This window comes from Bactrocera latifrons, unplaced genomic scaffold (genome assembly GCF_001853355.1).
Source record: "Bactrocera latifrons isolate USDA-ARS-PBARC rearing strain unplaced genomic scaffold, ASM185335v1 scaffold_473, whole genome shotgun sequence".
Taxonomy (NCBI): domain Eukaryota; kingdom Metazoa; phylum Arthropoda; class Insecta; order Diptera; family Tephritidae; genus Bactrocera; species Bactrocera latifrons.
The window spans coordinates 19224-43035 of record NW_017537127.1 but is presented as its reverse complement, the minus strand read 5'-3'; the positions used below and the strand labels follow the sequence as shown (position 1 = coordinate 43035).

Here is a 23812-nt window from a genome sequence, read left to right as displayed (position 1 = left end):
AACAAAGCGTTCCGACTCGCCTTTCACAGAGCAGTTCGGAAAGTTACAAATCATAATGAACAAAAACAATATTAAACAAAAATATAAAGATGTTAAATAATAATTATGTTAAAAATTTTCATCGTTTTTCATATGATACGCTATAATGGATTTGTAAAGCCCTATTACATCAGAATCAAGGATTGATATTTCGTCAGACTAAGAAAGTTAAACTCGTTTATGATAAAAGCCATATTTGTTTCAAAATACCTTTCGGTATGATAGACTAAGTGTCCGATAGCTGTGCAGTTTCTACTTACTTTATCTTATGTCGGGTCTATCTTCAAAATTTGGATTCAAATCTAGTGGCACCATATTATGGAAATAATAGGCTCTTTTCCCTTGAAAACATCACACTTTACCTTGTTCAAATGACCAGTTTGACAGCAAAAATAGTTTAAATACCTTATTAACGTCCCAAATATGTCATACGTAAAGGTTATTCTTACATTTCCATCACTATTGTTACGTTGATTTGAAATTATTGGAGCAAATATGTCAGATACATGTCTCCAGGCGTTGACGAGCAAATCTATTTGCTAATTATTCTCGTTAAAATTTGTACATGAATGAGCGGGTTTATAGATATGTACATGTGCACTCGCGTAAATGCCCATTTGTAGCTTGCGTCTTTTGACAAACGATGATAAAAGGTGACAAATTTGCTCTAATTCTTCTGACAGCTCTAAGCTTCGCTGGATTTTATTATTCGCATTTGCAACTCTTTTATTGTAGCTGACATATAGTTAGTTATGTATATGGCATATATCTACTATATTACCTAAATGTGTGGTTGTGTGAATATGATTCGAGATATAAATATACTAGAAGTGAAAAATATAAGGTTTTAAAATTAAATAAAAAACAAAAATTTTTTTAATTTTTCACACTAACTTTAGCTTTTACGTTTATATTTAGATAACACTAGGGTTCGCAGAGTAAGTATATACCCTTCTACATCTCGTGAACTCTTTCCGCCTCTTCGATGTTGTTTCTTGATACAGTTACCGATTTGAAATATAAACTGAATTTTTGTAGACTTTGTTTAACACAGTTAAAAAAAAATATCGGAACCAAATGTGTTTCAAGTTGTCAATAATAATTTTTCAACAACATACTTATGTACGTACAGTGCGGTGTTTACGTGCAATTTGCATTGCTAGGTCATCATTTTGTTACTTACCGACTCAGCTCCGCAGATACGAAATTACTATGCGGACTGTACCGCGTGGGATCCTTATACATGCTACAGATAAGACGCTCTTTGCAGAGATCATCTGTAACTCCGAGTTGTTCAACGACTTTATCAATTTTCAAAAGAATTGGACTGTAAAAAGGATCATAGTTCTTTGGCATGATTGGCTGAAATAAATATAATACAATTTTATTAAACACTGGCTTACTTGTTGTCAAAAGAAAATACCTGTCCATCCTGTACAAATGGCTGTTTGTCAAGTATTTGTTGTTGTTGCGATATTAAACGCTGTTCCGCTTGGATTCGTAAGGCTTCTTTTAGTTGTGCGGCCAATTCGGGCTAAAAAGAATAAAAGACAAACAAGGAATTAATCAGTAGAAAAGGGAAAATGTTTACAAAAATTTGAGTTTACAGATAGGAGTTTTTATTCTTTCGCAAGTATTTGCTAGATACATGAGGCAACTAAACAGGGTGTGTCTCACAGGTCAGTCAAGCGGAAGTCCCTCTTGGTTAAAAGACGCGTACGGGAATTGCGACAAAGTTTAACGAAATCGCCAAGCGTGTAGATTCCAATGATCTTGCAGTAGGCGATCTCCCAAGAAGAGTGGAAAAAGAAAGTTTCGGCGATTGCCATTGGCAAGAGTTGATTCCTAGAAATCGTTGAAGACGGATCCGTATATGCTGCAGGAGGCTCCAACTTCCATACGCGCCAGGGGAGGAATCTTTACTCCCTCCAGACGTGATGTATAAGTGAGTAGAAATCTTCCTCAGTGCGCTCCTGTCCAATTATATCACCAAGGGGCAGAGGGAAAACCTTTTCGTAGACACTAGTACTCTCGGAAATCAGGGCTTCTTGTAGATGACTCTGTAAGAAGGCCCGTAGAAGTGGGCAACTAAAAACTAGTCACTTGCTCCTAGACACTCAATTTCAGAGGAATCTTTCCACTTGGATAGTACTCATCAGTGTCCTTGAAACGGACTATGCATACTTTCAGTGTCTTCTGGTCGATCGATCAATTCAAACTATTCAACTACCCTGGGCCGGATGGCAACATACCATCACTACTAACTGGTATCTATATATGCGAACTGATGTAAATATTAATGATTTATTAGAATGGGCAATACTCATGGGACTTGGAGGCAGGTTAGGGTTGCGTTCATATCGTAGGTCGGGCCGAGATCGCATGTGTCGGCCTAACATTTCAGACCCAACAGTTTCATTCTTCCTTATTAAAAACTTGTCACCTGTTTAGAGAGAGCCATAAGGAACAAGGAGTTTGTAGTGGAGATCTTCCTTAATATCAAGAGGGTATACAACAATGAAGAGTCCTCTCACCTCTTCTCTGGATCATGGTTGCCAATAATCTTCTGGATAATCTGGAGGAACTCGGCTGCGGGATGATCGCCTACGCGGTCGATGTAATTATGAACTCTGGGCTGCTGAAAACGGCATGTTCATAAATCCTAGCAAGATCGAACTGGTTTTATTCACTCCACCATCAATAGAAGAGACACGTCTTCAGCTGGCTGGCGGAGTTAAGTATCTAAGGCTCATCCTAGACAAGAAGCTCTTGTAGAAACGCAACATTGAGGAGAGAGCATAGAAGACATTGGTTGCCTTTTACTGTTGCAGGGGAACCATATCCAAATTAATATTAAAATATTATTATATATGTTCAATGGAATTTTTTATTGGTGGAAGGCGCTGGAAAAGACCACAGGCCGAAAGTATTTGTGGTGTCTGGCGAACTACACCAACTATGGCGTTAAATTTCTTGCTGCATACAGCATTGGTGGATGTAGTGGATGGCCGTGAAAGCTGCTTTCCGACTCAGATAATCTGAGTACTTACAAAGGTGTGTTCCAAAGTAAACAGGACTTTTTGAATATTTATAGGTCGACTGGTGCATTAGAACTTGATATCTTTATCGATTTTCCAGTGAGAATTTCATGACATTTCATCGATTCGAAGTTTTAAGCGTCTTTTCGTGTACTCACAATGTGTCATAAAGCATCGTAAAATCATAAAATCAAGAATTTTTATACTAGTTTAAAAAATTTCTTGTTGGATTGCATACCAAAATTAGTTTACGCAAATACAACTCTGAACGCTATGTTTTCGGATCGTTATAACTTATAACTTTATGAGACTATGTGAAACCCCGAAAATGAGCTTCAAAAAAAGAGCAAACATAAAATTTTCTTTTAAAATTGGAAACATTTTTACCGAAACGTTTATGGCGATGATTGCCTATCCCGTGCCAGAGTGCACGAAATTCCATCGAAATTGTTCATGAATTCATCAAATTGGACATCTCCAAAACATCGATTTATCGCGTTTTGACCCAACTGACGACTGATGACCAAAAATTGCTCAGAATCCAAATTCGAAGGACCGATTATTTGACCAAAAAACACATTTTATGCGATCGACATGCTTTCGGACCGTGTAAAAAGCTGTATTGAAGCAGAAGGAGACTATTTTGAATAAAATAAATTGATTTTGCGGAAAAAATCATTTGTTCTGTGTTTTTTAAAGTTCTGTTTACTTTGGGACGCACCTTGTAGTTGGCAGTAAGCCTGACTATTCTGATTTCATTTCAAAATACTTGGATTACCAGGTACCGAACCTAGCCCTGGCTAGCACTTGTTAACTCATATACCTTCCTTTCCTGACCACTGCAGTGCCTTCCAAGTGGAGGTGGATGCCATAAAAATAGCAGTAGATCTCCGTCAGAATGGTGATTATTGATTAGACTGTTTTATAGAAACTGTAAGGCTAGTAACTGTCTAGGACATGCTCTTCAGTTTCAATAACGGCGGAAGGGAAACAAATATGATCTTCTTTGGTTTCTTATGGTTTACTACTGGAATTTTGGGCCTTGGACCACATCACTACTAGCAGTTGTGCAGTCGGAGGGTGCTTCTGGTTAAGGGTAAATCGTAGAAGGTCAAAAGAACTCTTTGCTTTCAGCTGTTTGAAAGAAAATTATATATAATTATCGCAACACTTTCTCTTCGATGCCCCACTTTTGTCAAATCAAGGCAAAACACCTTTAAATATTTTCGTGAAATAGCGGAAGTAGAAATAAAACACCTAGGCAGATTTGTGTTCGTGTTTTTTTTGCCGATAGCTTATATCTAACTACAGGAGTTTTTCGTTTGGCATCATAAAACACTGCACATAACAGTCTAAGTGTGAGCAACGCTGATGGATCAGCTGTCTAACCTAACCTTTTTAATGTAGTGACCAGGAACTTAGCTTTATATAAACATAAGGGTTTGTCATTATGTATTAAAAATGATTGAGGCCGATGTCCGTCGCGTCTGTCTTGAATAAATTGTAGCGCAGAGGCTCAAACATGCGTCAATTGAGGTTGTATATTATTGTCTGCGGAGACAATTGACTTCACATAGTCTCACAAATATTATCCGAGCGGTGAGAGAGATCTTTAAAGGTTTTCTGGAGTAAGTCTATTTAGTATGACATGAAAAATCACAAACCAAACTGAGGATAGATAGATAGATAGATATATTTTTATTTCATGTACAATAAATATACAGGAAACAAAAAAAAAAAAAAAAAAAAGCACTAGCTCGAGGCCATCAGCTGGTCAAACTGAGGAACATCTTGCCAACTCACTGAAAATCAAAAACATAAAAAATACTCTGTCCTAAATCAATAAATTGTTTATTATAAACCACTTAATGTCCATTAACTTTTGAAATTGTAAAACTATTACATCAACAAATCTTTCCTAAATCCAAATGATATGCGACAAGTAAAAAGTCAGAGAGATGAAGTAATCCACTTTGGAGGCTGCCGCGGTACATAATATATTAATCACTAAATTTTTTTATTTGCTTATATGCATACATACATATGTATGTATACGTGCGGTGTAATGAAGACAGTGATTTCTAAAGCGATGATGTTGAAGGCGCCGAAGAACACGCGGTTGCGATGCGAACATAAATGACGACGCGCCTTTGCACAGCTGAGTGGCAGACGCGTGCCGTGTGTGCAGCATGGCTGCTTGCAACGGTTATTTGCTGTTGTCGACACAGCCAGTGGCATTAGCACTGCACTTCGCGCTCAGCGTCGCGGCAAAACCGGCTGCCGGCATGTTTGCCTTCACACTGTGACATACTTTCGCTACGTACTTGAGACACGACCATGGCAATTGTAGTTGCTGCTGTTGTTGTTGCGATCGTCGCAGCGCTAATGCCAAGTGACAAGGAAAGCGCATGCAATAATAAGGCAGGCGAGATAAAACCTATTCAAATGCACATAGGTGCAGTTGGAAATTGCTGTTATTCTCAAGCACGCCGAGTGCTCTTGAATGGGCTGTGATAAACGCAATAACAAGCTAAACACAACCAACAGCAATGACAAAAAGTAGAAAGAAGAATGTCTGCTGCAAACTGACGGTTGGCAGCCGATAATTACACATCGCACTATGATTGTTGCAAGCAATTATTGTTAGTCATTTCTTCGTGGCTGTTGACCCGCTAGCGCAGACCACTGAACGCAGACGGGCCGACGGAAAGCACTTAAAGCGCCGTTCAAGGGTTCATTTGCGAAGTCAAATACGCCAATATTGCGAACGTGTATGTGTTTACATATGTACATATGTACATATCTATAGATTTATAAAATTACTATGACACGTGCTATTTATATCACTTATCTTTTGAGCATGTTTTCATGTGACCATTATCTTGCTGCTACAAGTACTGTATGTATGATATGTATGAGTATATTTGGTAGCTATGTCTGCCTTTTTTGCTTACCCAAAGGTCATTAAATGTGTTTAGCATAAGCACGTTCATACACGTACATACACACATATATACATAGCTTATTTATAGCGGCAGCTAATGAATGCGTTACTGCTATTTTTTAATTATTTATTATAGCCACCGCTCAAGTGATTAATATGAAAAATGGCGTACACCTCCTAAAAAGAGCGAGCAAGTTACTGCCAACCACGCCCAAATTGCAGCGGGCAGTTACTATTAACGCTGTTGAAAAGCCCATTAAACCAGGTTTCTTTCCTTAAATTGCTTTCGGTCATTAGTGGTGCAGAATCTACTAAAATTATTGTTGTTTTATTTTTTTTTTTTGGTAATTTATACTTTTTTTGCGAATCGGACAGTCCAGATTAATGTTTGTTTGCCTTCTCTTATTCCACTAGCAGTTTGCGAAAACTCAAAAGAAAAGCGCTTGGATACCAACGAGCTGGGGTTTCTTTATTAAGAAAGTGAATAAAAAGCAATCGGGAAGAGTTTGGGAACCCTGAGGTGAATTCTCCATTGAAAGGAATCCTTTAAAATGCGATACTTGAGTCGTATTCTGCCCTTACAGCGTTGGCAATAAAGTTTGTTTCAATGAAATTTGGATGTTTCTAAACAAAACTACTGAAACACTAGTACGTAGTTTTATTTTAGGTTTCTAATCAAAACACATTCGTAATTTATATACATTTTCGCAAGCTTTCGTCTTTTTATTTAAAGATTGATCCAGCTTTGTCAGCCATATTTAATTGCATAGAGTGACAGCTTTTTTACCCATGTGCATCCGATCTCTAAGGTCAATACCACTGCAGCAGCGAAGAACGTTTTGAACCAAGGTCTAATATACAGATCTACAACCTCAAAATCACTTTAACTCTCATTGGGTCCACATACACCTTATTTCCAGGGCAAAAGCGAAAAAAATATTTTAACTTTTTAATAAATTAACATTGTTGAAAGTCAAAAATAATTAAGTAAAGAGTAAGGTAATCTAAGGTTGAATAAAAAAACGAATTTTACCAAAATGAGTGCACTATGGTAGGCCGGGGACTTTTCGGGTTACTTGTTATATCCATAATTGTACATACGAATGTGCTTACTTGTCGTTTAAATACCAATATTTGTCTTCATGTCGTTCATTCAAATATGTACATATTTAGACCCCGATTTATAATACATACAATCTAATACATATATTATATATGTACATATGTATGTGTATGAAAACTAAATATTTTCCTTCATCAATTGTGGCGCGAACTTTATTTATGTAAGTGAAAATGCAAATAGTCCAGTTAGTTGATTGCATAGTAAACAAAATATGAAAACAGCATAAAAAGACAGGCAACAACAAGCAACCAAGAGACTATGGTGAATAAATAAGCGCATGTCAATTTTAGTACAAAAATACAATAGATATTCGTCTATGTATATCACATATGTATGAATACACCTGCGAACCACGGCTACGACCTTGTGTCAAATATTTCAATACAACTACACATTTTTTATCTATGCACTAACACCAACGCACATTTTCGGGTTATTTTTGATGCGATGAAAAAAGTTTCTTCTATTTCTTGATTTATTTGAATGAGTACGAAGGAGAAAACATAATTGTAAATAGTGCCAAAAGAAAATCCCATAAAGGGTAATAAAAAAACGATTGAAAGTCGCATGTCATTCGTGCTAAAAGAAGGTAAGTGAGTGAATTATGTGATTTTTTTAATAATTTGCAAATAATTACTTCATTTGTTTTTATAGCATTGGAAATCAGAATGAATTGGAAATAGCAGCAGCAGCAATATCATCAGAAGCAACAAATATATGTTGTTAAGTAAGTATGTGAAAAAAGTGTGTGTACTTTGAAATTGGACTGCGCAGTCCAATATAATGCGCAAAAATAAATACATATATATATATATGTACATATGTATTTTATTGCGTAGGCGGCCTGCACAAACCAATATAATACTTGAAAACAAATGTTTGTTTTATATTTTAAGTAATCAAATAATATTTATATTTTCTTTCAGATGTTATTATTATTATTTTTTTAATTAATCTTTGCTTGCAGAGTAAATTCTGTTTATATTTAATATATTTTATTTTTGCAGATAATATTAATCTTTTCTTTCAGGTATTATTATCATTTTATACAATTAATCTTTCTTTTTCTTTTAGATATTACAAATTCAATGTAATTATTATTTATTTTYAGGTTTTAATAACCTTTATTTTATTTCAGGTATTTGTCTTTTATAATATTTTTTCACTCTTTTATTTTCAGCTAGTAATAATTATTATCTTTAATAAATCTTTTTTCAGGTAAAATTACTTTTTAAAACCGGTAGAATTTTCACCCGGCTTATTGCAAACTACCCACATGTTTATCTACTTTACTTCATTTAAATAGTAGAAAACTTAAAAGGGCGCGTAGTAAAAGCGTTGGGCTTATAAATTTAGAAAAATACGGGAAAATGGAAAAGGTGGACGGAAATATAGTAAATAGACGGGCAAACAGACCACTGCAATGTAAACAACAAATCTACATGCATAACATGGAAAATGCATTTAAATAAACGAAAGTGTCAATAGCTCAGAGAGAGGAGGTGGGATAGTGAGAGTAAGGGCGTCGCAGCACAATTTTGCGGACGAGCTGATATTGGAAATGCCACTATGACATGAAATTGGTGGAACTGTGTCAAGTGCGATATTTCAAGTGACCACTCATGTGACAGTTTGTATGTATGTATGTGATTTCACACTCTCATAAATGTTGGACTGCAGAACGTACGTGGTTGAAAAAGTAGGCAATTAGCCTTTTGTGGCTCACGCCCTGTGTAAACAGCGGCAAAAAATCAATTTGTTTGTTTTTAATGAATTTAACATAATGTAGATTTGACGGACGAGATTTTTGCAAATTTTTCTAATTTTACTTTCTTGCATCTTCTGAGTCTGCATATTTAGTGGAGAGTCAAATTCTACATTTTTCTATTTGTTCATTGGTTTTTTATGGTACTCTAGCAACCTGTGGTTTCAGTGTATAATAGTTTTGTTCACTTAAAAGTTATATGTACTATCCAAAATTAATCGAAATACTATATATAAACGGTTATATATACATATATAAATGAAGAGGAGAAAAGTTGAAGTCCGGGTGTCTGTCTGTCTGTCCGTCCGTGCAAGCGATAACTTGAGTAAACTCTGATATACCTTAATGAAACTTGGTATACGGTTTCCCTAGTACAAACAAAATTACGAGTGCGTAGATGGGAGTAATCAGACCAATGTCACCCCCAAAAAAAAGGTAATTAACCGAAAACCTGTCAAAGGCCATAACTTAAGATTACAATTTGGCAGAGGATAACCTCACTCATTCCCTTTTAACAATACTGTTAAAAACTACTAAAAGCGACATAAAGCAATAACGAAACTTGTCAAAGATATTAAATTTTATCTCCGAGATGGTTTTGAGGCTTTATGTTAGACGATGGGCGTGGCATCACTCATTTTCGGCGAAATCCCATATCTTAGGAGACGACTGACAGATTTCGATAAGATTTGATACGTGACACTCTTCTAATATTTCTATCTCACAGATCGAAAATGGACGAAATCGGATCACAACCACGCCTATTTCCCATATAGAACAATTTTAAATTGTAGATATTTGATTTTTTCACTTTTCAGTACACAAATCAAGAAGAAGTTAGTATAACGAAATATCAGAGATAATGCTTCTCTGTCAAAAATGGATTGAATCTGGTCAATACTTCCTTGAGCTCCCAGATATTTATTATAAAGATTTTGGAACCGGGTCGAGCTTTGTCCCGCATATATGGGCCAATATGTGAGCTATCTCAAATAATATCACGATTTTCGAACATCGGGCTGAGTTTACTCCACGTGATTGGTGATTGTATATGGGGTACATTAATGAAACCGCGTGAGCAATTTTTTAGTATGTGGCATGATAATAGTTAATAAAATCAGGTTGATACTACCCCACCCCCCTGTTGCGTTTTCTACGCTTTAGAGCGGTTTTATCGTGAGCAGTTCACTTCGATGACTGTTGATTAGACTTCGGAGTGAAATGATGGATACATACCGACGCAAAAATTCGGGTTTATTACATTTGAACTTCTTGGGTCGGCACCCACTTTGCACAGAGCATTCTCATGACCAAATATTCGTGTACACATTCAGTTGATATCTTTAAAGTGTCTACTGTCTCGAACATTTTCTCTTTACGGTCATCCAAAATTATTTTTGGATGTTTTCGTCGGTAATAACCTCCGCCTCCGTCACCGCTTTTGGGGTCCATTTCATCACGTCTAAACTTCGAATACCAATCCTTCATGGTTGACTTTCCTGAGCAGTGTCCGGAAAGTCGTAACTGGCTATGCTTTTGCTGCAACATTATTTTCCCACATCAAAAAGCAATATTTTTTAAACACGGTATATGTTTATAAATCTCTGCGTACAATATTTATCCACTAATCTGAATCCTCGAAGCGAATTGTGCGCAACACAAATGAACTGTCGCAGTTATATAAATACGAAAATTCTGTTGTTCCTAAAGTCTAGGAAATTCGATTTATATGTGGCAAATACCACGAATACCACAAGTCTTCATTTGATTTGATGGAGGGGTAGAAAATTGAAGATTGTTCATAAATATTGTTCATAAATCTAAACATTTACATATATAGGTACATATATACATATGTTGAAACTTATTCAAAAGTGAAGGCTTGTCTGCCTACCAGCTTACTTTGATTGCGTTATGCCTTAATATGGTTCGCTCGCTTTTAAGTAAACGTAACGGCATAGAGAAATTCACGTACTTATTTTTTGTTTAACCGTTTTTTGTTTTTAGACCGTGATTTTGATTTTGTGATGTGATTTTTGTGTAGCCAGAGATGGATCTTATCTGATACATATTAAGCAGTAATAATTTGGTAGATAGAAAGACCACACAATAGATCATTTCCGAAATGTTAAAACATTCCTTTAATTTCCATAATATTTACACATATTCATAGTATTTAAGTTTATATAAAGTAAAATAGCAGGTAAGGATTACTTTAAAGTTAATTGCATGGCATCCAAAATAGAATAATAATTATTTTTGTAGATTTAACTACGGTCCCTTTCTTGTTCTAAGGCGCATGTCTAAACGTTACGAGTCAACAATAAGTTATATAAAGATAATGTATGAGATTGTTAAGAAGACTACAATCACAGTCTATGAAATCTGCGTAACCGGAGAGAGTCAGTTATGTCCCAGTATGTATATCCTGAAGAGGGTATATTAAGTTTACCACTGAGTTTGGAACACCCAGAAGGAAACGTCGGAGATCCTATAAAGTATACAAGTATTTAGTCATCGTTACGAGCTGATTCGATTTAGCCAGATCCCCCTGTCTATTCGCCCTTCTGTACATTGCAAACTAGTCCCTCAGTTTTTGATACATCGATCTGAAGTTTCTCACCAAAAAGCTGCAAGTTTGTAGGAACGGCCGATATTGGATCATTCTAGCATATAAGTATCTGCTATACAGACTTAATGATCGGAATCGAGAGCTTGTATAGAAAACTTTAACATTTGAGGAGATATGTGGCACAGATTATTGCCTATTATAACTTTAGCTTGTGAATAGATACTAAACAAACTAAATGTTCAAAGGCTTGGAAGGAACCATTTGTATTTCTACAGGGTGTCGACGAAAGTTAACGTGTTCCCTTGTTTTACTTTATTCAACCATTTGTTTTACTTACCGACAATTGTTGCTGCTGTTGCTTTAGTAATTGCTGTAGCTGTTGTTGTTTAAGTTGGTCCTGTTTTTGTTGTTGTTGTGCGAGACTATTGCGTGCCGGATCGTATTGAGCCGCAATGTGTGCGGCTGCGGTTAATGCCTCTGCCGTTGGCTGCTGCGGATGCGATGGCGGCGCTGGTGGGGGTGCATAAACTGAATTTTGCGCGGATTGGGCTTGTGCCGGAGTTTTTAATTTTGTGCCAAATAAGCTATAGTGAATATAAAAGTAATACATAAAAACGTTGTAATGAATTGCAAATTTAATTTATTTTGAGAGAAGCCCGCAGAGGAAAATGTCTGTGCATGAATGAGGTGGAGGAAAACGTTTAAATATACTTTGACGGGAAAGTGATATAGTGTTTTTCGGTATTATGTGGTCCGTGGGTGTATTAGAAGAGAGGTTGTGAAGGAGGGTAGGCGTTTTAGTAAATTTCGGTTCAAAAATAAATACAATTGTACGTATTTGCTTTGTTTCGTCAGATTAGTGTATTAGTTTGAGTTTTTTGTTTACTTTTTACAGTTTATACACGCAAAATTGGGCCAGCTCTTTTATGGTGGCGAATAGAGAATATGTTTGCAGTCTATAGTTAATAAATAGCTTGGAAATTAACTTCAATATTATTTCAATTAGTTATGATATTGGAATACGGTTTCAGTTTTGGAAAATCAAGAGAAGTATGTAGAAAGATATTTATTAAATGGACATTAAGAGAGAGGGAAGGTGAGATAATTTTCTAGAGGAAGGATCTTATGATTATAGGGAAACGCTTTTGTTACCTTAAGCAATAATAAATCTAAGGAGGTTACATTTAAGTAATAATTGACATCAAATATATAGTAAAATTTTGAAAAAAATTGGTGCTAAAAAGAATCAAGTGAAATTTGAGGAAAGAAGAGTGAAATAATATAAATCCAGAAATTCTAGTTGAACTGTAGATAATTATCGTTCTCAAAAAATAGTATCGGAAAATGTTGAGAATTAAATCATTTTAAATATGATTGGTTTAGTGAGTTGTTTTTGGGGAAGAAATTGTTAATGTGAATTTCACTCTCTTTCTTTTCACTTTAATTTGAAGTAAAGCGTTTCACCTTTGTTTCAAATTATTTTCACCATTCAAAAATGGATTAAAACTGTGACTAGTGGCGTGTGGTTTCTGTAGATTATGTGTTTGCTGTTGTTTCTGTTGTGTTTTCAGTTTTTGTTGTACTAGCTGTTGTTGCTGTTGTAATTGCAATTTTTGTTGCTGTACAAGTGACGGCGGTCGGTGTTGTTGTGTAGGTGGTTGTTGCTGTGTTACCGGACGATACCTTTGTTGTTGATGTTGTTGAGGAATGGTTGGCTGTGTAGTGCCCAAACCCCAAACAAGTATTTCATTGGCATCCTTGTTGGCATTTGGTTTAAAATAATTAGAATTTTCATCAACTTGTGCGGACCGGTTTATATCGCCAATATAACTGCAAAATGAACATGCAATGGAAAAAAAAAAACAAAATAGAAGGATCATGTGATGTGGTGTAGGAGTATGTAAATAAAATTTTGAGAGGTTTGGTTGTTAAGTACTCGATTAAAATAGAAACTATAAATGGGGAGGTAGGTGTTTAGCTTTTGGTCCAGATGCATCTTGGTGTTTTAATATTTATGCTATTGTGTTTTGAAGACACATGCAAATATATTATACGTAGATTTATCTAGTTTTCTAAATACGAATCAAACCCACAAAATATTGACTACCTCTAAACTAGTGGGTTGAATAGTTTCTGTTCTAGCCTATTTATCTAAATTACTGAAGTATAGTATACAAGTCAATTGAAAAGGCTCGATATATAGATATCGCTACTACAAAAAAATCTATGTGATTTTTATTTAGTCTTAACCTTTAAGCGAGGAGTGTGTCAAATTGATATGCTAAGCTTAGAAATGAGCACCAAAAACGGTGAACGCAGTGGACTTCCGAAGAGATGTTTGCCGACGAAAACATCAAAAAAGCCTACAAAATAATTTTTGATTACCGCAAAGTGAAGTTGTTCGACATACCATTTATTTTAAAACTTTTAGATGAATATGTAACGACTATTTGGTGTTCTCTAACCTATCCTATTTTGAAGCAAAGGAAAATCGTACTACAAAAACGGTATCGAAAAGTTGGAAGGTCGCTATAATTACTGTGTCATCCTTGAAAGGAACTATGTAGAATAAAAAACAAAAAATAACTTTGAAAAAACAAAAATGTTTTATACTATGGTTGGCCGGGGACTGTTCAGTTAACCTGTTAGATTTAAATATGATTCAACTTAAGTAATATATCTTTGTTAAAAAATTGGCTTTAAAAATGTTGCATGGATGCCTTTGATCGTTCAGAAAAAGAGAAAAGGAAAATGAACTTTGCTGAGAGCAGGCAGTTTAAGGAACTTTTGAGATTTAGCCTGATTCTCAGTTTGGTGGTATTGGGACGATATAAAACTTCATTATAAGCTCATCAACTTTACAAATTCCTGAAATTCCGATAAAAAGAGTCCATACTTTGTAACGAAGAAAAAATATGTTATGGTTAAAAAATTATTATTCATCTATATACATATATGTATTAGAATACTATGTGGTGAAGGTAGTTAACTTTCCATATCAAGAAACTTCTTTGCTATGAAGAGCGTTTTAGTGAAGACCCACCCCACCCGCTGTTAATTCGCACTTGTTGGTTTAGACTGTTAACGAAAAATTTAGTGCCACTTTTGTAGAAAAATATGTCATTTGATTATTCTAATTTTTTCCGAATAATTAAAAAACTGTATTATAGTAATGTCAGTTTCAAATCGAGCAAATTCCAGCGGAACATTTAGTAACACACAATTAACAACATTTACCAATGTATACAAATAAATCGCAATGACAACGAGTTTTGTCTCTGGAAATTGTACTCACTCTGAACCCAATCCCGGACCAGAATTTTCCCAATTACCCTCATTATGTTCCAATGAGTAAGGGCCATAGTTTTCGTGAATTGGCGCGCCGTGCAAATATGTAGAAGGATGTCCCTTTGGAGGATGAGTGTAAATAATTTCCGGTATTGAATGGTGTTCGGGTGCATGCCAAGCTGGCACAACCTGGAGGAAGGGCAAATAGACAAATGTAAATAGGCAAATTATATTAGTACATTCATATGTAAATTTATATATGTACATATTTGAGAGTTAAAAAAGCAAAAGTAAATATTGGATTAAATGTGAGTACGAGTGCTTTCGAAAAATGCTTCAGGAAATTAATTAAAAGTTGTTTACTTCGAAAACTTCTTTTTATGTCGAAACACGCTCACGAGGACACATTTTTCATTTCAACCACAGATTTTTCACTGGTTTATATACCTTGCCGAGATTGTTGTTGATAAATAAATAATACTGTACTTTTACGATATCCCTATTGGTACTCCATACAATATTACGGAACTCATTGCTTTAGCTTTTAAAGCTGTTCAGTTGTAACGCAAGCAGCCCCTCTTGATAAAGCATTATATATTTTATTTGTTTTTTGACGAAGTATACGCCAGATATTCTTTAAATTTTAATTTGGAATCCAATATTACTCCCAGAAACTTCAGTTGTGAAATAATGCCGCATTTCCTAATAGTGAGTGATACCCTTTCTTCCACATTCCTTGTGCTTATGACTTCCGTTTGCTGCTCAGCCAACTCTAAACTCATGGTAGAAAAACATTGACGCAGACCTTTTATGCTACGCTGGAGGTCTTTCAGATGTTTAGCTACTGCTACCCTTGTACTGGTCATCCGCATATGCGAATGATTTCAGGTTTTTCCGTTGATGTATTCTTAACACACCGTCGCACATCAAGTTCCATAGGAGAGGGCATAAGACCGAGCCTTGCGATACTCCACTCGATAAAGTGTAGCTCAGAGTGCGTTCGTCCGTCCAATCTCCTATTTTCCAATAAAGTGCACCTATTTCATATAGAGCTTTGATTATACTTATTTGCCCACTTTGCGGAGATTAAGGTATTCTTCACATCCACCTTTCCATATTTTACCACTTACTGCACATTTCGGAGTATCAACAACTTCTCTTAGTGCGGCTTCTTTATAAAGCCGCATTATCTCTCTGATCATCCGACGGCTGTTTGGATCGCTAACTTAAAGCCGTTTCTTACGATGCTTTCGTACACTTTATTTTCATCGAGTCGAGCATGTATAAAGGCTTGCTTTTTTGGTTTAGAAGGTAGAACTATGTATATGTACAGAACTATTTCTGACATACCTCATACTAATAGGGCCAACGCATTTGCACCCACTGAATTTCACTGTTATTTTATCTATACAGTTTTATCGATACATATGGTGTCCCGAAAGGAAATCGAGAGGCTTTAGTTTAACTTGTTGTAACCGAATTTCGCAAATCAAACAGTGATTCGATTTGCATATTCTATTTTTTAGAAGATATTCATAAATGTCTTAAAAATATGGTCATTATCTCATTCTCTTGTATATAACAAACTGAATCTCTGCGAAAATTTGAATTGACCATAAATGACTGAGTCGTGTCAAGCTGTCATGTTATTTTTGTTCAGTATTGTTTGACATTTCGTCATGGAAAGATTAACGGCAGAATAATGTTTAAAAATTGTCGAAGAGAACTATTTTCTCAGAAAATAATGGTTTGGAATGGTTTGTGGGTCGGTGGAGGCATCGCTAACATCAATGACGACCGTTATCGCACCATGATAACCAACTATTTGATGACCGACCATTTGGTTGGCGGCCGAAGTTCCAGAATTTCGTATAAAATATCGTTGGAATAGTTTTTTAATACTAAGGAAAATTCATTTATCACAACAACTGAAGTCTAATGAACAAAATTGTTAATTGACAGAATTGCCACTTTTGGGGTTCTGAAAACCTACATATTATGATTGTCGAAAAAGAAATGTATTCAATTTGACCATACTTTTTCGAAAATGAGACTGGTGAAGCAGTGACGTGGCACATGTCATACAACTCGTGAGATACTTCAAATATGATCAGAATTGGCCCCGCAGATTGTGTGATTTAACATCATTATATTTTCCAAAAGGTTATTTAAAATCACATCTCTTTTGTAATAGGCCTCCAATCATACGAGCTTTAAAAGAGGAGATTCAACGTTGCATCAATGAAATTCAGCTACATTTATGCAGAATAGTTCTGGAAAATTTCCATAAACGAGTGCGTTTGTTTATGAAAAGCCGTTGAGGATATTTTTATTGCATAAATAACCCTATCCTATAAGAAGACTAAAAACTGTGTTTTCTTTTTAGTTCCAATGTTGTGTTAATTTTGGAACACCCTGTTTTAAGTGAATGCTGTAATGGATGCTAGAAGTTCTCCTTGCAGGGATGCTTCCTCGCATGCCCACAAACAATTTTATGACCATTGCTTTTCAGTTATCATTTTATTTTTTTCCATTTCAATTCAAATCGGCGCCTTCTCACACTTAATACATCTTCTTATACCGACTTTCTTTGGCTTTATGGCAAACAGTTACTTACCGTATGATGGTGGTCGATAAGATGATGGTGGTGATGATATTTGGTGGAGTGATATGTCTGTTGATAGTAGGAGCACAGCTTGAAGAGATGGGACAGCGCGGGGAAGAGGAATAGCAAGAATTTGAGCAACAACTTCTTGGCAGCGCCGACACCTATCACCAACGGCAACAGCCAGAACAATTTGATTTTGATGATTTTTATAATGAGCACAAGCGCCAGAAATGATAGCAATAATTTGCTGCGTAAGAATTTCTCTGGAAATAAGATGATTTGTTGAAGAATAATTAGTCAGATTTCCCTTAGGCTATATAGTATATATTTCTTCGAAGATTACTTCCTTGTCTTAGACAATAACAAACTCGAAATTTTGTGAAAATATCTCGTAAAATGAAAAAGTTCTTCACACAAACACATTATTCCGATCGTTAAGTATGTATGACATGAGAAAACGACCTGTGCAAAATTTTAGAACAACGGATGGATATGCAGATGGACGCTAAATCGACTCATCTCATCACGCTGATCATTTATACATACATTACATATGGTACATACTTTATATGATCTCTGACATTTCCCGTTGTGTAAATTTATCATGTACACCTTCATATTTCATTTCGTTATAATATTATTATTATATTATATTTATCCGTTGCAACAACTTACGTATTTTCTTCATGATTATTTTGCCAGCCAAACGGGCTTCCACCTCCTGTTTCGGTATTAACTCCAGCTTTGCGATAATTCCATTACCTTCGAATGAACGTGGAGAAATGCGAAATGTGGCGCCATCGAACATCATCTCCGGCAATTTAATTTCCAAGTCGTGTGTCATAGCGAATTTTACGCTTTTGCCGTAAAGGGCGTTGGTAACTTCTTCAATAGGCGTTTCAGTTCTCTCACTCTCTGTGTGGGCTAAAAAGACAGATAACTCATTACAATTTTTTGTGAAAAAAATATTGATGTGAAAAATTCACAACAAAATATTTTTAAAATAATTCTGTTTGCACCAAAGAATCTTATGTGGGTAATTAATTTATAAATAAAAAGCTTAATTTCATTTATACATACATTAATTAATAGCACATATAAAATAAAAAATAATGTATATTTGTTATTTAAAAATATTAAAGATTTGATAAATTTTGTTTCATTCTACTGAAAACAAAGAATAGCCATCGCATTTCCTAGTTTGACTTTTCTAAAAGTATATGCAATAATAACTGACATAATCTTCACCAGTTCGGTTTCATATAACCCTTCAGTTCTTTGTAAGAGATTCTTGTAACCTGTTTGTTAAAAAATCGTATTATTCACTTCGAAATATCAGAAAAATTTTAGCGATTCTTACGAAATTCACACATTAGATATTGATAAGCTTACAATAAAGACTGCCGCATGATAAACTTCTTCTGTGCTTTGTAAGTCAGGCTTACTCATCTTTCTCTGTGATCTAACCTCGTCTAAAACATAAACGCTACAAAAAAATTATTTCGAAAATAACTGAAAATTGTTTACTCTTGCAACTTGCATGGACCAAAGTCGGGGAAATTCCATAATTATTCGATGAAATCGTAAATAAATAATAATCTAAACTAATTCTTTTCAAGAAAACTTGTATAAAATTGCTGAAGTAGGTTCGAAGATTTGTGACTTCACCTAAATTTAGTTATTGATTTATCGCACTTTTAAGAGTTTTATTAAATCTGGGGAGTGCTTATCACCCGACCTCATCTATTTCCAGGCTAATTTGGGGGCATCCAAAATTATTCGTCTTTTGCGAATTTGCTTGAATTTTTAGGAAGAAATAATATGTAAATAAAATCTATTAAGAGACGAGACTATACCCGCTGTTTTTAAAGGTTCAAACCAGTGGCGCCTCTTGTTGTTACAGCTTCGACCTTAATTTTCGGCTTAGTTGACGTTTGTGGGTGTGGCAGTGGTCTAAGTATGCTCGTCTACGAACTGGTTCTTCTGATGCGACCAAGGAACACGTGTCCATAGTTTCACTATGGTTGTTTTATTTTACTCATGTTGCAGCTAACACGGACGGGCGAATGGTTAGACAGATATGGGGGTTTCATATCGTCTCGATGTCCTGATATGTTATAGGTTATAGGTATTTTAATAGCTATACATCTATAAATATTAGTAATCTATAAATTTTAGTTACAACCAACCTTTAGGTGAGCAAACCTATTTTACGTGTGGCAAGAGTATAATAATTTAGAAGTAAACAAAACCATACCTTATTCAATAACGGTACATTTTGTATATTTTAGATTTTATTTCCATTCGAATATCCAAAATGAAGTGGCATTTAAAATTTTAATAAATTTGTACCTTAACTCAAGTACTTATGACAAAAATAAATTAATTATTTTCGCTTAAGACCTTTAAATTTCTAGGCGAAATGAGCTAAGAAAAATGCTTGTATTTAGTTTTGTTTGCACTCATTTATCTGCGAAGACTTCCTTCATTCGCACTGTAGTGAGTATTTTGTATTACTCTTCTCCTTTTTTCACGTACACTTCCATTATAGTTTTCATTTTTTCTCTTAGCTGAAAGCATTAATATGGCCGCAAACCTTTCCCTTTAATGCTTTCTACATTTTGAGTATTTAGTATTTGTGTTTATTTTGAGCAGCAGTAAATAAATTGGCCAACTAAACACTACGGTAGAGTGGCAATTACAGTGAAATTCCTCGTTGTGGACAGTCCTTATAACCGGACAGCTGCCATAACTGGAAAAATGTTAAGAGCCCAACGTTTTCAATAATATTTTCATAATAATCCAATTCCTATAATCGGACATGAATACGTTGCAATGGCCGGGCACACACACTATTTATTTCAAATTATCTCTGGTAATCTGAGTATACGTATTTGAAAATAATATACAGTCATATTTTTATATATATGTACATATATATATAAATATGTATATTCCTAATCCCAATAATCTTTTCTAAAAAATTTTGTAAAATATGAAACATTAAATAAATTACAGCTTCTGTCCTTATTGCGACTCTAAGGATACATAACATTTTTTTTGCCATTATCCCATGTGCACTGCTCCCATAGGTGTCCTTTTATGAGGAGTTACACTGTAATCCGTTGGCAAATGATGCCTGGACCCGGGCTGAACTTTGAATTCGATTTTGTTTCGCGGTAAAAGCTACAACCACAGTCAAGTCAAATCGCTTTGGAACTAAAGTTCCAAATTAATGGTCTTGTTGTTGTAGTGCGGCAATTGCACTAGCACATGTAATTTGCGGCAGTAAACAAAGATAGACAAAGGTAGAGCGCGCTTGTATATACATATGTATTAATATATGTGTGTCAGCACAAATTGGCGATTGTAAGCCTCATGGAAGGCGAAAAGTAAAAGCTAAAAGCTTGCCTACAGTTGCCTGAAAGGCGTCTGTGCACAATCACGCAGACTTTGACTAAAATAACTGATAATAAAGTAAAAGTAAATCATTTAATTTCATAAAAGTTTGGCTGGTTTAGAATGTATTAGAGACAATTTGCAAATTTTCGGTGAAATTAATGTTAATTAATTAGTAGATATACATACATGTGCTCTTTAGGACTGTGGGTAATCAATTAACTTATCAGTCGGAGAGGCTCAGTTCAGTTAGGTCAACAATATAAAAATATAATGACAAATATTCACTCATAAATGTATTATCTTTGCAATTCATTACCCATACTTTTACCCGTGAGAGCTAAAAGAACGACTTAAAAATTTAAATTTTACAAGGCAGACTTTAACTTGGCTGTCAAAGTTCGCAGAGTTTCCTCGAAAAAAAAAAACGATAAATTGTTTATAAGAAAAAGTCCCAATGAAGTTTTCTTAGATTTAGCTGCCTTCGGTTCACCGTTTTCAATACGCTTTTATTCTGTTCGCTTCTTCTATCTTGTCAAAAAATTATAAAAAAAGTAACAAAATTTGTCGAGTAGAACTCGATAAAGTATGCAAGGAAGTATGTGGATGTCTCATTAAAGTATATTTATATATATTTTTGGTCAGTTTTATTCTTGTGAATGGTTCAAATGACAAATTTCTTTGATTTTGTATTTTTTAAACTTACGACTTAAAACCAGTTTGCTATTTTTAAGAAAACTCTAAAACACTAACACTATTGCACATGCGTCAGAAGATGTGTTAGCGCAGGATTGCATGACAAGATCTGTCCGTTCGTTTGAGCATCTAATATAGTTTGATCAGGTCGAAAATTTTTCCTACACAATACTTTTAATTGAATAATATCTATAGCAAAGAAAGTATCTATACTTTACGGCAAATAAACATCTTCGATTTTTGAAAATCGTAAATTGACCCCATCCATTCAATAAATGGTTTTTTATTACAGGTTATTTAAGACTTTTTGGACTGACAATTTTATATATTTACTTGAGTTTAAATACGAGTATAGTTGCCACAAGTGCATTTGACAAATTCATAATATGTATATGTAGTTATACGAATTAATTTTTTTTTTTGAAGGGAATTTATTTGTATGAAGGTCTCTAATATTGGCAAATTTGTTCATTTGATCATATTTTTAATTTCTGTCTGAAAAAAAAAAAATATTATTTTTATTATAAAGAAATTATTAAATTATTTACTTAGTAAATTAGAAACAAGTTTAATGTAACGTTTTGTAGATGCCATTACTTCCTTTGGAGCAGTGGATTAATAATACTGACTATAGTAAAAAAATAAGCATTTGTCAAGAAGCGTTACCACCTGCTAGACATGTAATAGGTCTGCTTCACACATTACCTAATATACTCAAATAATTTAATACACACTGATGCTTGAAACTTTGTAGCCAGTTCACTTTCATTTTCATCTCATACTTGTGATTATTATATTTTATTTCTAATAATAATTTATGCTACTTCTTTTACAATACTTGCTTTGGTCGATTTCATTTTCATTCACATATGTAAATGTGCATGAATATACCCGGCAAGAAAATTCACAAGTGTGAATGAACTGCTCTGTAAGTTAACCTTGGAAAGCTGTCAGAATTACCTTTCATTAAGTAAATTTTTACCTTCCTATATTAGTATATATTTTATATACTTGTATACTCAGAGGTAAAATATTACACTCTTATTGGAAAAATGGTAGACTGTCAATACGTACAAATTACCAACGATAAAAGGTAATCGTTTCGATTTCTTAAAATTTTCGCGATAATTCTGTGTTTTTTCTACTGGGGATTTCATGCAGGTACGTGTGAGTGACCGGTAGACTGGAATTGGTCAGCGCACAGTTTACGAGCTGATCGCCGCTGATCTTCTTTACTTCTTTCTCCTGTGGAACGCAATACTTTTTGTTCGTGTTAAAGATTTTATTTAACACATTTCTTTTATCAGCTTCTTCATTGTCCGCTGTGATCATTGATGTTAACTCTTACTTGTTGTTGTTGCTGGCTTCTTAACAAAAATTCACTTTTGCTGGAAAAACTTTCACTAATCAGCGTATGCACGTATGTACATAGGTACATATTTAAGCATGTTTATATGTAGTTATGACTGTACGAGTATGTATGAATATGTCAGCCGATAGCTGTTAATAAGTACATGTGTGTGTGCATGTCGCGTTTGGTCAGCACGAAACCGAATTTATGTGAAAATTCCAAGCGAGTGTTTATTGTTATTTGCGTAAAAATTAACTCTTTTGCTCCACATGCGCATGCTTAGCCAATCTCGGATTCCGTTGCGCTCCTAAATGTAATCTGTGAGAAAAAATTGCATTCATTACATTCGATGTATTTCACGTGAAGTCCAGTGGCTGTTGAGTCATTATTTTTGCATTTCGTTTTCTTTGCGTATTTGTTTATGTTTATCTTTTTTTGCACTTCGAAACTTTCATCAAACACTTGCAGTCGCACACGCAGTAATGTGTTTGCCAGCAAACTGAGTTAATTTAAGTGCTTTAAGGCAGTTGAGAGAGGAGGCTCGAACATGGTAGCATGCCTCATCTGATATCTGAATATTACATAATAGTTGTCATTGATGTAACAGTGAAGTTAATTGTCAAAGATAATTTACGCAATTAAGTTTCTACAATTTAATTGTCTGCTACTTGAAGTAATGTTGCCTATTTTTTACGTAAATAAAAGATAATTGTACGACAATAACACGTACACGGCTATAAATATGTTAAACAATTTAATTAGCATTATATTATATAATAACTGGCGTCAATGGTAATTTGTACTTACTAAACGCATTTGCTATTATAATAAGTTGTCAAAGAAGTCTTGCGGTATTTTTTATTGAATTTTCAGTTGTTCATAAATTTTTTTTTTGATGACAATTTTCGACGACAGGCCTTCCGGAGCGTGGCGCATCTTCGACAACCTCTAGACCAGAACGAAAACGTTGAAACCATCTTTGTGCGGTG

At 34.8% G+C, this 23812-nt stretch overlaps 1 protein-coding gene across 7 annotated transcripts in view; it reads right to left on the bottom strand.

The window, feature by feature from the left end:
- LOC108973388 overlaps nucleotides 1–23812 on the bottom strand; it is a 36750-nt gene that overhangs the window by 5835 nt on the left and 7103 nt on the right. For 5 of the 7 annotated variants that reach the window (XM_018940632.1, XM_018940633.1, XM_018940637.1 and 2 more), the window contains exons 3-9: nucleotides 18053–18301; nucleotides 17387–17640; nucleotides 14777–14958; nucleotides 12946–13311; nucleotides 11819–12065; nucleotides 1463–1573; nucleotides 1223–1401 (exon numbers count right to left, since the gene is read on the bottom strand). In XM_018940632.1, coding sequence (XP_018796177.1) covers nucleotides 1223–1401; nucleotides 1463–1573; nucleotides 11819–12065; nucleotides 12946–13311; nucleotides 14777–14958; nucleotides 17387–17640; nucleotides 18053–18301 — 1588 coding nt within the window. The remainder of the gene's footprint in view (nucleotides 1–1222; nucleotides 1402–1462; nucleotides 1574–11818; nucleotides 12066–12945; nucleotides 13312–14776; nucleotides 14959–17386; nucleotides 17641–18052; nucleotides 18302–23812) is intronic. The other 2 variants (XM_018940638.1, XM_018940639.1) reach the window with 2 other exon arrangements.